Source organism: Myotis lucifugus, unplaced genomic scaffold (genome assembly GCF_000147115.1).
Source record: "Myotis lucifugus unplaced genomic scaffold, Myoluc2.0 scaffold_389, whole genome shotgun sequence".
NCBI classification, from domain to species: Eukaryota; Metazoa; Chordata; class Mammalia; order Chiroptera; family Vespertilionidae; genus Myotis; species Myotis lucifugus.
The window spans coordinates 461946-475081 of NW_005871437.1; the positions used below are offsets into that span (position 1 = coordinate 461946).

A 13136-nucleotide genomic window follows, 5' to 3' on the forward strand; every position below is an offset into this window, starting at 1 on the left:
ATAGCCGCTGTCATTTTTTCCGTTCCGAACCACAGCTGATTCCTGCCTCGAGGCTGCTAAAACTCGCCAGGCAAAGCTGCCCGCCCTTCTAAACGCGGTACCGGCGCGCCTGCCGACCAGTCACGATTTGGGACTGGGTGGGAAGGGTCCAAGGAAGGGGGTAGGGGAGGCAGGACCGCCTGCGGAGCTGGTGCTCCTCGGGTCGCCCCGGGAAACCCGCTGGAGTTGCGTCCCTGCCGGGGGAGGGAGCATCTCGGGGACCAGGGGGCGGAGGCGGGGGGCGGGAGGAAGGGCTGCTGCTCCCCCCGGGGAGGGATCTAGGGAGACGGGGCAGGAAGGGGTGCGAGTCGCTGGGGCTGGGTCATGTGCGGGGCTCTCGGCTGGGGGCCCAGAGCGGCTCCTGCTCCCACGAAGCCTGAGCCCCTTGCGATGGGGAAGCCTCCCTTGGGGTCAGGAGAGCGAGGGGGTTCCCGCTCCCAGTGCGGGAGGGGAAGATGGGGCCTCACCACCCACAGCGTTCGCCTCAAGCCTAGAGGCTTTGAGGACCCAGAAGTTTCCCTGCGATGCGACGACCCCTGCAGGCCGGGCCGGATGGCGGCCAGGTCAGGCCAAGGCTGGGGAGTTTGAGTTTGATGGGTTCCCGAGCCTGGCGGCACCGGGGTGGGTGCCCAGCACGCGTCCTGAGCCGGGTGCCGGGGGCTTGGGCCACCTGCCCCTCCCCAGCTCCGCTCCCTGCGCAGGGGGTGCTGGCTGGTTGGTGCTGGAGCTCGCGCTGTGTCTGTCTCCTGTGCGGAGTGACTGTGGCCGGCGTACCCAGCCTCTGGGCCTGCTTTCCTCCTCCAGAGCGTGCATACAGAGCATTGATGAGTCTGAGCTCCAGGAGAATTCCTTGAAGTTATTTCTTTCATTCTGACTACATTGTTCAGGACAAATGGAGGCCCCAAGTGCAGTTACAAAAAAACAAAACAAAAATGGTTTCTGTTCGATTTTGGAAGATATTTTCTTTAACTGCATTGGGCTGAGTTGGGGAACTGGTTTGCATGCAGGGAGGTGACCCAGTTGCTGCCAGCCAGGGATGAAAACTTGGCTTGTATAATCTGTGGCCACCCACTGGCTGCCTGGGAGTTGACCACCGAGGATGAAGGGCAGGAGAGCTGGGCTTAGAGTGAGGTGGACGGGCTGTGCTCTGCCATCCCCGAGCTGGACACCTGCTTAGATGCAGGTTGAAAGGGTTGCAAACAGCAAGTGACTGTAAATTATTAAAGTTCTTTGTAAACAGCGAGCGACTGTAAATTATTAATCCTAGTGCCTAACCGTATTAACATTTCAGGCTGTGTCATACCATGTCATCCTTGTCATTGTCCCTCAAGCAGCGGTTCTCAACCTTCTGGCCCTTTAAATACAGTTCCTCATGTTCTGACTTTCGTTGCTACTTCATAACTGTAATGTTGCTACTGTTATGAATCGTCATGTAAATATCTGATATGCAGGATGGTGGATGGTCTTAGGTGACCTTTGTGAAAGGGTCATTTGACCGCCAAAGGGGTCGCGACCCACAGGTTGAGAACCGCTGCTCAAGAGGGTTCACCTCTGACAACCCCAGTGTGAACTCAGGTCTGGCCTTACTGTTATTTGTACTTAATGAGTTTAAACTTTGCTTTCCATGGCAAGTTAAGGTTGTCTTTAAGGGAGTGTGCTGAACAATCAGAGCCTAGAAAAGCAACAATACCTTTGAACCTTGAACAAGGAGGGGATTGGGGGATTGCCCACCCCCAGTCAAAAATCTGCTTATAAACTTTTTTTTAAAAAGTTTTTTATATATTTTATTGATTTTTTTACAGAGAGGTAGGGAGAGGGATAGTTAGAAACATCGATGAGAGAGAAACATCGATCAGCTGCCTCCTGCACGCCCCGACTGGGGATGTGCCTGCAACCAAGGTGCATGCCCTTGACCGGAATCGAACCTGGGACTCTTCAGTCTGCAGGCCGACGCTCTATCCACTAAGCCAAACCGGTTACGGCTGCTTGTAAACTTTTGATTCCCCCCAAAATTTAACTACTAATAGCCTACTGTTGACTGGAAGCTTTACCAATAACATAAACAATTGATTAGCACGTGGTTTTTATGTTATATGTATTATATACTGTATTCTCATAATAACAAGCTAGAGAAACAAAAATGTTATTAAGGAAATCATAAGGAAAATACATGTACGTACTGTACCTATTTATTGAAAAAGCCCTTGTGTAAATGGACCTGCGGAGTGCCAACCCTTGTTCAAGGGCCAACTGCATTTTGCATACCAGGAGGCAAAAGAAGAAGTGGAATTATAACCAAATAATATTTATGAATGGGTGTTTTTTAGGTAGGCTCTTCAACTCCAAAAGGTCAAGAACTTAATATCCTTAGGTGTTGCCCTGAACTGTTAATTAGCTGGGCTATTATTCGACGAGGGTGGTATTTTAACTGCTTTGTTCATGTGAAAGCTCCAGGCCTGGCACACAGTAGGCCTAAAACAACTGTTGGTATGTCTCTGGGACTGAAGGGCCCTTTGAAGTTACCGGTGAAGTCACTCTCCTCGACATTTGGAGAAAAAGAGCCAAGAGGGGAATGGACTTGTCCAAGGTCACACAGGGATCGAGTGGCCGAGCCAGGAGTAGAACCCAACAAAAACAGTGGCGCCCAGGCTGTGCCAGGGCCAACACCCAGCATCCGTGACTATTTCGCTCTTTTGCTTTTGCAAGAGCCCTTGAGGTGGTTAATTGTTAGTCTCTGATTCTAAGTGAGGAAAGCAGGCTCAGAGAGGCAAGTCACACAGCTGCTAAGTTCCAGTCTTGAGACCCAGTTTTCACACGAAAGTGGGGGCCTGGCTTCTTTTGAACTAGTCTGCTCAGGTGAGTGGTGGACACCCTCCCTTGGGGCAGCAGTTCTCTCAGTCACCCCCCGGGTGGCTTCTGTCTGGGCTGGATTTTCCTAGGCCCTTGGGCATTGGGTCGGTTGGGTTTGTCAGGCAGGCTGCTGTCTGCTTCATTCACCATGTGCTCCAGCCCTGGTGGTGGTCCTTGTGCCTGGCGTACAGCAGGCACTGAGTAAAACCTGTGGGATGGGTATAACCTGGCGCTCTCCCCCTCCAACGCCCATTTACTACCTCTCCCCACACCTGGTCCTCTTTTTGTCCCCAGAGGCCTTAAGGGACTCTTTGATGGTGTATCTGGTGGGGAACCCCGAGGAACAGAGGGTAGCAAGCCTTGGTTGAGGAGCGAGTTGAGGAGATTGACCTTCAGTTTAGGAAAAGGGGAATGGGAATTGGGAGGGCTGGGGAGGTGGGAGGAGAGAGGCGGGAGGAGCTGCTCAGACTGATAGGAACTCCACTAGGGCCCTGGGATTTCAGTTCTGAGGCTCTGCCAACTTGAAAGTCTTCCAAAACTTGCAAGACATGCCCGGCCAGGCCACATGCCTTTTGGATTACCTGCTAGCATGGTTTCCCTCCTTGATTCTCTCCCCTGCTTGTTCAGGGATGGGGCTGCTGGGGCTGTGGGGCGGCAGCCCCTCCCTGGGGGTTGCACTTCCCAGCCACCCCTCTTGGGCCCGTGGGCCACATATAAGTCTTCAGGCCTCTGTGAATCTGGAGGGGTTACCCTGAAAGGTCTTTGCTGAGAACAATTTATTTAATAAGGTCAGTGTCCCAGAAGTCCAAACTCTAGCCAAATTTCAAACTCCAGCCAAATTTCCCTGTCTCTAAATGTACCCTCAGAGAAAGGTAAATATTTAAAGAGACACAGTTAACTTTCTAAAGGCCCCAAATCCAGTGGAACCAGAGATTGAGAGCTAAAAGAGGACTGAGTTTTTTGTTTTATCAGTCTTCACCGAGGATATTTTTCCATTGATTTTTAGAGAGAGTGGAAGAGAGAGGGAAAGACAGAGCCTGCAACTGCTATTAATAATAATTAAGTACTACTATTAATAATTAATAACAATAGCAGTCATTTATTGAGTTCCTAAAATGTGCTAAAACTTTGTTCTAATAAATTTAATTTTTCCAGCAGCCTATAAGGTAGATATTATAATTGCCAAGAGGGCGCTAAGGATCAGAGAAGGTAAATCACTTGTCTTCACAGTTACTATGTTGTGGAATCAGGAGTCAAACTTGGTTTGTCTGAAGCGGAAGTTCACTCATGAGCCTTTATAGCATCTGCTTTTTATTCCTAACTTCCTTTTATTCAAAATTCGTGTACTCGGAGGTGGGGGCGGGAGGAGGGGGTCCCTCAGCAGGAGGGGGTCCCTCAGCTTGGCCTGCGCCCTCTCGCAGTCTGGGAGCCCTCAGGGGATGTCCGACTGACAGCTTAGGCCCACAGCAGTCGGACATCCTTAGCGCTGCCATGGAGGCGGGAGAGGCTCCCACCACTGTCGCTCTGCTCACCAGCTGTGAGCCTGTGGGAGTGCACTGACCACTAGGGGGCAGCTCCTGCATTGAATGTCTGCCCCGTGGTGGTCAGTGTGTGTCATAGCTACTGGTTGTTCTGCCTTTCGGTCGATTTGCATATTAGCCTTTTATTATCTAGGATAAGGGACAAAAGCCAATCAAGTTTGCCTGATATCCATCAACCAGGCCCTGGACACCTGGTCTCAGCCCAACTTCGCCTGCCTTGCTGTGTGGTCTTGGGTAAGTCACAGCTTTTCAGCCAGCTTTTGGTTTCCCCGGATGTTTCATGCAGAGGTTAATGGCGAGTTTCCTTCTGCAGCTTAGGTCCATCTAGGTCGGAGGGCCGAGTTTAGCCTGGATTTGACCAATGTGGGAGTGATGATGGGGGGAGGGGAGAGGAGTGGAGGTTGTTTTTAGCCCCACCCTCTGGTGACATCACACAAGACACCTCCAGTCCCTTGAAACCCCGCCCCTAGTGACCCTGACCTGTGGAAGTGCCACCCAGTGCTTGGCATCTGGTGAATTTGCCTAGTCCCACAGAAGTCATCAACCCCAGGCTCTAGAGAAACCCCTAGGTAAGCAGTGCAAGGGGGCCTGGAATAGGTGGGCCCTGGCAGCCTGGTGGGCACTCCTCAGAGATTGCCCTGAGGGCGTACCCACCCTCATCCTCTGGCTGAGGTCTAAAGGAAGTAGGGCAGCAGGACCTCTGCCATCTCAGTGCGTGGCCTCTGGGTTCTGTATTTAGGGCCCACTGTGCCTGGGGGAGGGGGAGGCTGTGAATGAGGAGGTAGCTGTGGGCCAGGGCTTCACTGGTGCAGAGCCAGTGGGTAGCTGCTAACTGGGGAGACAGGTCCCTGGATGTGAGTCGGTTGCTAGAAGCCTAAGAGAATAATTTACTGAAAAGGACTTGGTTGCCTGCTTTAGACCAGTATTTTCCAAAGTAGTTCGGTGGGACGCAGGTAGGTGTGACAGGAGGCGGGGCAGCAGCAGAGTGGCTAAGAGTCTGTGCTCCGCAGTCAGAGAGCTGGGTCCAGTCCAGGCTCCACCTCTCTCTCTGTGTCTCTGTGTCACCTCAGGTAAGAAGCTAACCTCTGAATTTCACTGTCCTGAACAACAAAATGGCACAATAATAATATTTACCTCACAGGCTAGTTATGAGAATTAATTGCAGCAAGGTTGTAAAGAGTCAGCATAAACACTTATTACATTTCAGCTAGCTTTATAGTATAATTATTACTGAGAAAGGAATTCTCGGTCACGTAAGCTCGGCAAATGTAGGTTCAATAACAAAATGAAGCAGGCTTCTTTACTGCAGGACTTTTCAGAGCCTTTTTTTTTAAAAAAAATATTTATTTTTTACAGAAAAGAAGGGAGAGGGATAGAGAGTTAGAAACATTGATTCAGTTGCCTCCTACACATCCCCCTACTGGGGATGTGCCCACAACCAAGGTACATGCCCCTGACTGGGATCAAACCTGCGACCCTTTTGTCTGCAGGCCAATGCTCTATCCACCGAGCCAAACCGGTCAGGGCACTTCTGAGAGCCTTTAATATACTGTGATGCCTGGGGAAGTTCTAAGAGTGGGGTAGGGAGCATTTGACTGACATAATGGATCACAGAGACCCAGGAACGAGGCCACCGTAGCATGTCAGCCTTCCCTGGTCTTTGCCCTGGTGGTGGGACGGAACGCTTGCTGGATTGGGCAACTCTGGGAAAGGCCTCTCTGCCTCTGGGCTCTTGTTTCCTCACAAAGGAGCTGCATGAGATGCTTTCAGAGGGCTTTTTGGCTCCCTAAGGTTCTGAGTTGGGAAGAAAAAGTTGTAGACAAGGATGGAGGCCAGATGGTTGAGGCGGAAGCCCACTCCCTTGAGGAGGAGAAGATCCAATTTTGGTTCCCCAGCCAGCAAGGCAGGACAGGGGTTTTCATGGTTGGGATGGCAGTGGTCCCATTCATTAGTCCATCAGCAAGGTCTGCTTCCTAATCCTAAACTGCTCTGTCCGGGAAGTGGAAGAGTCCTGGACTCCCTGTGTAGCATCTCTCATGTGGTAGAGTAGTGACTTCTTTCACACCTGTCTCCCCACTGGACTAGGAAAGGCTACAGACCAGAGCGACTCCAGAAGTGTCATGTGGGAGGAGCTTACAGATGCAAATTGGTCTGGGAAGCGGGAGGGGGCAGGGAGGCGTGTGGGCTGCCTGGACCATTTGCTGGTGGTAGAGAATATGAATGCCCTTCCTGCCCAGGTCTCCTTGCCTCTTACAGAGCAAGAGTAGTTGTAATGAAATCTGATGCAAAGGGAGTGGTAATAAATCTGATGAATGATGGACAGAAAACCTGAATGCTGAGTTCAGTAAGCTTTTGGAGGGAACTTACTTGATGGAGGGGAGTTGTCTGGCAGGTGCCAGTTTTTCAATAGATATTTGATTTAATGAGTGACATGCTGAATAATGATAGCCTGAATCAGTGGTTCTCAACCTTCTGGCCCTTTAAATACAGTTCCTCATGTTGTGACCCAACCATAAAATTATTTTTGTGGCTACTTCGTAACTGTAATGCTGCTACTGTTATGAATTGTCATGTAAATATCTGATATGCAGGATGGTCTTAGGCAACCCCTGTGAAAGGGTCGTTCGACCGCCAAAGGGGTCGCGACCCACAGGTTGAGAACCGCTGGCCTAAATAAAGTAACTGGTACCAGCAAATGCTATTAAAAAACTATAGCATATAATTATGAAATGATTAATGGCACTTGCCACCTTATCTTGCAAAGAGCAGTTTAGGGTAATGGTTAAGATTGGAAACAGGCCTGGCCGGTGTGGCTCAGTGGTTGAGCATCAACTGATGAACCAGGAGGTCACAGTTCGATTCCTGGTCAGGTTTTGAGCTTGATTCCCCAGTGTGGGGCATGCAGGAGGCAGCCAATCAATGATTCTCTCTCATCATTGATGTTTCTTTCTCTCCCTCTCCCTTCTTCTCTGAAATCAATAAAAACATATTAAAATAAAAGATTGGAAACAGGATTTAGATTGTACCTCTGCTGCTTCCTAGCTAGGTGGATAATAGGGTACTTAGCTTCTCTGTGCCTCAGTTTCCTTATCTGAAAAGTGGGACAGTATCAACTTCACAGGGTATTATGAAGTGTAAATGAGTCCATTAAAATGCTTAAAACAGTGTCTGGCACATTGCAAGTATAGTGTAAGCATTTGCTATGATTTGTTTTCCTTTCTATAATCTCTACCATATCAGGAAGTTCCTGAGGGCAGGGCTCAAATTCTTTTTCACTTTGCCCTCCCCTGGGTCCAGCACAGGACCTGAGGCAGAAGAAGAGCTCAGTGTTTGCTGAATGAATGAATGAGTTTTAAATGCTAAATTGTATAACCCATTATAAGTTTCCCACAGGGGAAAGTGGGCAGGGGGCAGTAAGGAGGTCCCCTGGGGGTGGCAGCTTGTGGAGGGAAAGGAAGTTGGTGTGACATTTGGGATAGATGGGAATTGAGGGTGGGAGCAGGTCATAAAGTCTTGAAGGCTAGGGTGATGGGTTAGATTGATTTTTTTTTTTTTTTGGGAATTGGCAACCATGGCTGGGATGGAAGGGCTGGAGGAGGGAACTCTTGTGTGGGGGTGTGGCTGAGGGAAAGGGCTGTTTTTATAAGGATAAAGTTCCTGGAATTTTCAGCAAAAAAGTGGCTTTTTTGTTGGGTCTCAAAGGGTATGAAGTATTATCAGAATGCAGTTAGTTGTTCTTTGACTCAACAACCACTGAGTGTCAACTACCTGCTAAGCACCAGGGGTTCACAACATAATGAGACAAACTGCCCAGCCTCGATGAGCTCCCATTAACAATTTTAATACCCGTGTGAAGTGTCATATGATCAAAGGATATACCTGATGGTAGGAACTCAAGTGGAGAGGTCATCATCTGAGGTTCAGGGGGCCAGGGAAAGTATCATAGATGAAATGGGTTTTGAGGGATGAATATGAGTTTGCCAGATAAGCAAGATGCGGCAAATATCTCAGGTGGAGGGACCAGCTTATGCAAACTTATACAAATGTGAAACAGGCCCAGGAGGTTGGTGAGGCTGTGGCTGGATTTGAATACATTGTGGTTGAGCAATACTAGGCTGGAAATGACAGCAGGGACTAGTTCACGTAGGGTAATGGAGGGTCAGTGGGAGACTAAGGGGGCTAAAAACAGAGGCAGCTGGTCTGTTAGCAAGGTCATTGTCACCACCAGGTGAACGCTGATGGCAGCCTAAACACGGAGAAAACAAGGGGGCTCTTCTGTGGAGCTTGGACTCAAAGGAAGTGGCTGAGCTAGTGAGCCTTATCAGCGAATGCATTCCTCAAACATTTATTGAGCACCTATTAAGTGCCAGGCACTGTTCTAGGCATTTGGGACACATCAGGGAGCAGGACAATCATGAATCAGAGCTGAGCTCTCCCTTCGGACGACTCCTTTCTTCTGAAACTCAGCGTAGGATAAGGGGGCGGGCAGGAGGGAGTGAGAACTGGGCATGGGGGTGAAGACACCAGCCCCTGACTTTGCTCTGGTCCCTCTCCCAGCTCCCTTCCCAGTCCACAGCCATGGCCACCTTGGTGGCCCAGAAGCTTATCCACCTGCTGCCCAGTTTTCGGCAGGCCCACCAGGAGCCTCATCAATCTGTGCAGCCAGAGCCTGTCTTCACGGTAGACCGAGCCAAGGTGCCACCCCTCTACTGGAAGCCATACATCTACGTGGGTTACCGGCCACTGCACCAGACCTGGCGCTTCTACTTCCGCACGCTGTTCCAGCAGCACAACGAGGCGGTGAACGTCTGGACCCACCTGCTGGCGGCCCTGGTGCTGCTGCTGCGGCTGGCCATTTTTGTGGGGACCGTGGACTTCTGGGGAGACCCCCACGCACTGCCCCTCTTCATCATTGTCCTCGCCTCCTTCACCTACCTCTTCCTCAGTGCCTTGGCTCACCTCCTGCAGGCCAAGTCCGAGTTCTGGCATTACAGCTTCTTCTTTCTGGACTACGTGGGTGTGGCTGTGTACCAGTTTGGCAGCGCCCTGGCACACTTCTACTATGCCATCGAGCCTGCCTGGCACGCCCAGGTGCAGACCATTTTCCTGCCCACGGCCGCCTTTCTCGCCTGGCTTTCTTGCACTGGCTCGTGCTACAACAAGTACATCCAGAAGCCCGGCCTGCTGGGCCGCACGTGCCAGGAAGTGCCCTCAGCGCTGGCTTACGCACTGGACATCAGCCCGGTGGCGCACCGCATCCTGGTGTCCCCCAACCCTGCCACCGATGACCTCGCTCTTCTCTACCACAAGTGCCAGGTCGTCTTCTTCCTGTTGGCTGCTGCTTTCTTCTCGGCCCTCATGCCTGAGCGCTGGTTTCCTGGCAGCTGCCACCTCTTTGGGCAGGGCCACCAGCTCTTCCATGTCTTCCTGGTGTTCTGCACTCTGGCTCAGCTAGAGGCTGTGGCGCTGGACTATGAGGCCCGGCGGCCCATCTATGAGCCACTGCATACCCGCTGGCCCCACAACTTCTCCGGCCTCTTCCTGCTCACCGTGGGCAGCAGTGTCCTCACCGCATTCCTTCTGAGCCAGCTGGTACGGCGCAAACTCGATCAGAAGACCCAGTGAAGGGAGGTGGCAGCTGGTAGGGAGGGAGGTAGAGTGGGAGCCCAGGGGTCCGGGCTTGGCTCCATATAGGAACAAGGCCTGGTAAAGTTGTTTGTGTCTGCACTGCGGTGTCTCTGTGCGCACGCCTCGGCTACCTAGGATGGCATTGGCTAGTCCTTGGGTTTAGGGGTTGGCCTGGAGTTCTGGGGTCCACTCCCGGGCCTGCCCTAACTCCCTGACTTGGGAGCGGGAAAGAGATAAAGATGTGGCTACCCTGGTTTGCCCCCCCACATTGCCTCTCACTACAGGTGAGGATGGGGAGGGGGAAGGGGAGTCAGCTGGGGCCAGGACTCTGGTTTGGGGCTTCCAGATTATCTAGAGGGGGTGAAGGTGGAATTTAGGCTAGAGTTAGATTTGAGCTGAGAGGCAGAGGAGGCCTCAGCAACGCCCATGTACCAGATTTCATTGGTGGGTGGGGAAGGGGCAGGACCGAAGTGTGTGCAGGATCTTACCATTGTCTGAACCCCAGCCTGGAGTTTTGGAGCTTCAGAGTCCCCAAAGGTAAAGACTGTGCTGGGTGCAGGTGGATCCCACCCAGTGCCCCCTATCCCTCAGTCACTGTCCCCTGCAGCTCACCTTCCTAGCTTTGGCCTCCATGTTCCAAATGTCCTGTTCCCAGCCATTCTCCTGGTTTCCACTGGGCCCTCTGGATCAAAGACTTTAATATTGGGATGGACTGTCAGGGGAAGCACTGAGGAGGGAATAATCAGTATGGCCTGGGGCCCTCAGGGTTTTGGGTTGGGAAGGGTGAATAGGAGTTTGCAGACGGAGAAGAGGAAAGGTATTCCGGGCAGAGGGGAAAACCTGTACAAAGACCAAGGGGTACGGAAGGAGTTCAGTGGGGCTGGAGCTAGGGGCGGTCTGGACTTTGGTATGTCCTGGATGCAATAAAGTTACTGTGATAACAGCTGCCTCTTTGTTTTTTTGTCTCCTGTTCCAGGGAGATCCATGGGCCTGCTCATGGTGTGGTTTTGTTTTGTTTGTTTTATCTTTGCCTGAGGTGACATTGGGGCCTTGTGTACTATATGTATGAACTTTTTAATTTTTTTGGAAGGGAAGTGGGGGGGGCAATTTTATTAAGTAAAATTTAGAAGTTAAAATAATGTTTTAAAAATATACATCATCCTGCCTTAGCTGGTTTGGCTCAGTGGATAGAGCGTCTGCCTGTGGACTGAAGGGTCCCGGGTTCGATTCTCATCAAGGGTACATGCCCAGGTTGCGGACCCGATCCCCAGTAGGGGATGTGCAGGAGACAGCCGATCGATGATTCTCTCTCATCATTGATGTTTCTCTCCCTCTCCCTTCCTCCCTGAAATCAATAAAAATACATAAAAAAAAATACATCATCCCATTTTATAATTTGCCGAAGATTTCATTTTTTGCCTTCAGTCAAGGAGGATTTTATGTCAATTTTTCATGGTATGGCTATAGGTTAACTTTTATAATAATGCTTTCTTCAGAGTACACAAGCAATATATGTACAGTGAAGGAAAATTAGAAAGTTACAGGTAAGAAAATTCCCCAAATGCCTAAGAAATATGTAATATCTATGAAGATTGTGGTTAGGAATGGAAGGACAGGGTGGGATGCCATCATTTTTGCATGTCTAAGGCTTTCACAAACGTTACTTCACTTGATCTTCTCTAAAATCCACAGAAGCCACAGAAGGCAGAACTGAAAGCTAGTTCTTGGCTCCAAATTTTTAGTTTTCATTTTAACATTTTCTAAATCCTCTCCTATGTGGCTTCACAGTCAAGCTTTGATTTCCTTTCTGTGAATTATAACAGTAACTCATAAACTCCAGGGCATGTTAACCATTTAAGGGTAGGGTGGTGGACCCCAGATTTGGAGCCCGTGGATCTGAGCCTTGACTCCACTCTTCCTTTTTGAGACAAAGAAAACCCTGAGCGCTGGAGTAGTTATTATCTATAACTAGAGGTCTCGTGCACAAATTTGTGCACAGGTGGGGTCCGTTGGCCAGTGATCGGGCCGATAGGGGCCGTCTAGCCCAGTCCTGTTTGGGGGCCAGCCAGTCAGGAGGAGGGACTTAGGGAGGTTGGCTATGGGAGCGCACTGACCACCAGGGGGCAGACGCTCAATGCAGGAGCTGCCCCCTGGTGGTCAGTGTGCATCATAGCAACCGGTCAACCTGTTGTAACAGTTGCTTAGGCTTTTGTATATATATAGATAACAAAAGGGTAACATGCTAATTAGACGGGACTTCCAGACATCTGAGGAAGCCAGGGCTGGAGTGAAGCCACCTGGGTTCCTGGTGCCTGCCTGTGGCCGGAGGAGAGAAGCCCAGGTCCCAGGTGCCTGTGAGCAGCCCAAGGGAAGCCAGCCCGGGTCCCGGGTGCCTGCCAGTGGCCAGAGGGAAGCCTGGTCTCGGGTGCCAGAGGGAAACCGGTGCGGGCAGCCGGGGGAAGGAAGGCCTACTCTTGCACGAATTTTCGTGCATTGGGCCTCTAGTGTTTGCAATAAGGAAGTACAACTAACTCAGCAAGAAGAAAACGCACGTTTCTTGTGCAGAGTCGCGAACGCGTCCACACAGCATATTTCCTGGAATACAACCCTTGAATGAAGAGAGAACACGAAGTCCTTCACAAAGAGAAAAGGGGCTAGCGGTGGTTGTTTCGGCGTGGGGCGGGGCTTTTAAAGGGGGGGGGGGCCCTAAACCCGCCGGGGCAAAAACCCGGGGGGCGGTCCTGCGTACAGGCAGGCGACTTTACTCCCCCCCCCCCGGTGGGCCCGGGATCCGAACGTTGGCGGGGGCGGTGGGTCCCGGTTCCGGGGCCGGCGGAAGCCGGCCCGCCGGAGGCGAACGAAGCCCCCTTCAGCCCCAAGGGGGGCTCAGGGCCCGAGGAAGGGCCTGCGGCGTGTGGCTGGACGCGGCGGCGCTGAAGAGGCGGAAGGTGCAGGTGGGATGGTGGGGAGCGAGAGGTGTTTGGGGAGGGGGGAGGGGGGAGGGGGGAGGGACATTTTGGGGGACCGGGAGGTGATGAAGGCAAAGTCAGGGACTGAGAAGGAAACAGCTTTGGGAAT

General features: G+C 51.4%; 2 protein-coding genes across 4 annotated transcripts in view; both read left to right on the forward strand.

Annotated features, from left to right (window-relative positions):
- The first annotated feature begins 2199 nt into the window (after positions 1 to 2199).
- PAQR7 (progestin and adipoQ receptor family member 7) lies at positions 2200 to 11001 on the forward strand. 3 transcript variants are annotated; one of them, XM_023743422.1, is made up of 3 exons: positions 2200 to 2895; positions 4549 to 4664; positions 8988 to 11001. In XM_023743422.1, exon 3 carries the CDS (start codon positions 9009 to 9011, stop codon positions 10053 to 10055), a length of 1047 nt encoding a protein of 348 aa, XP_023599190.1. In that variant the 5' UTR covers positions 2200 to 2895; positions 4549 to 4664; positions 8988 to 9008; the 3' UTR covers positions 10056 to 11001. The 3 variants fall into 3 exon arrangements, with proteins under 3 accessions (XP_023599190.1, XP_006102033.1, XP_023599191.1); XM_006101971.3 differs by having other exon boundaries at positions 4564 to 4664; XM_023743423.1 differs by lacking the exons at positions 2200 to 2895; positions 4549 to 4664 and adding an exon at positions 4762 to 4999.
- A 1963-nt stretch (positions 11002 to 12964) lies between these two features.
- The window catches only part of AUNIP (aurora kinase A and ninein interacting protein), a 14865-nt gene continuing 14693 nt past the window's right edge, over positions 12965 to 13136 (forward strand). The window contains exon 1 of the mRNA XM_023743424.1: positions 12965 to 13012. The gene's annotated coding sequence lies outside the window, so the exon portion shown is untranslated. The remainder of the gene's footprint in view (positions 13013 to 13136) is intronic.

Coding starts and splice junctions, on each gene's coding strand:
- PAQR7 (XM_023743422.1), top strand. CDS start 9,009: ATGGCCACCTTGGTGGCCCAGAAGCTTATCCACCTGCTGCCCAGTTTT.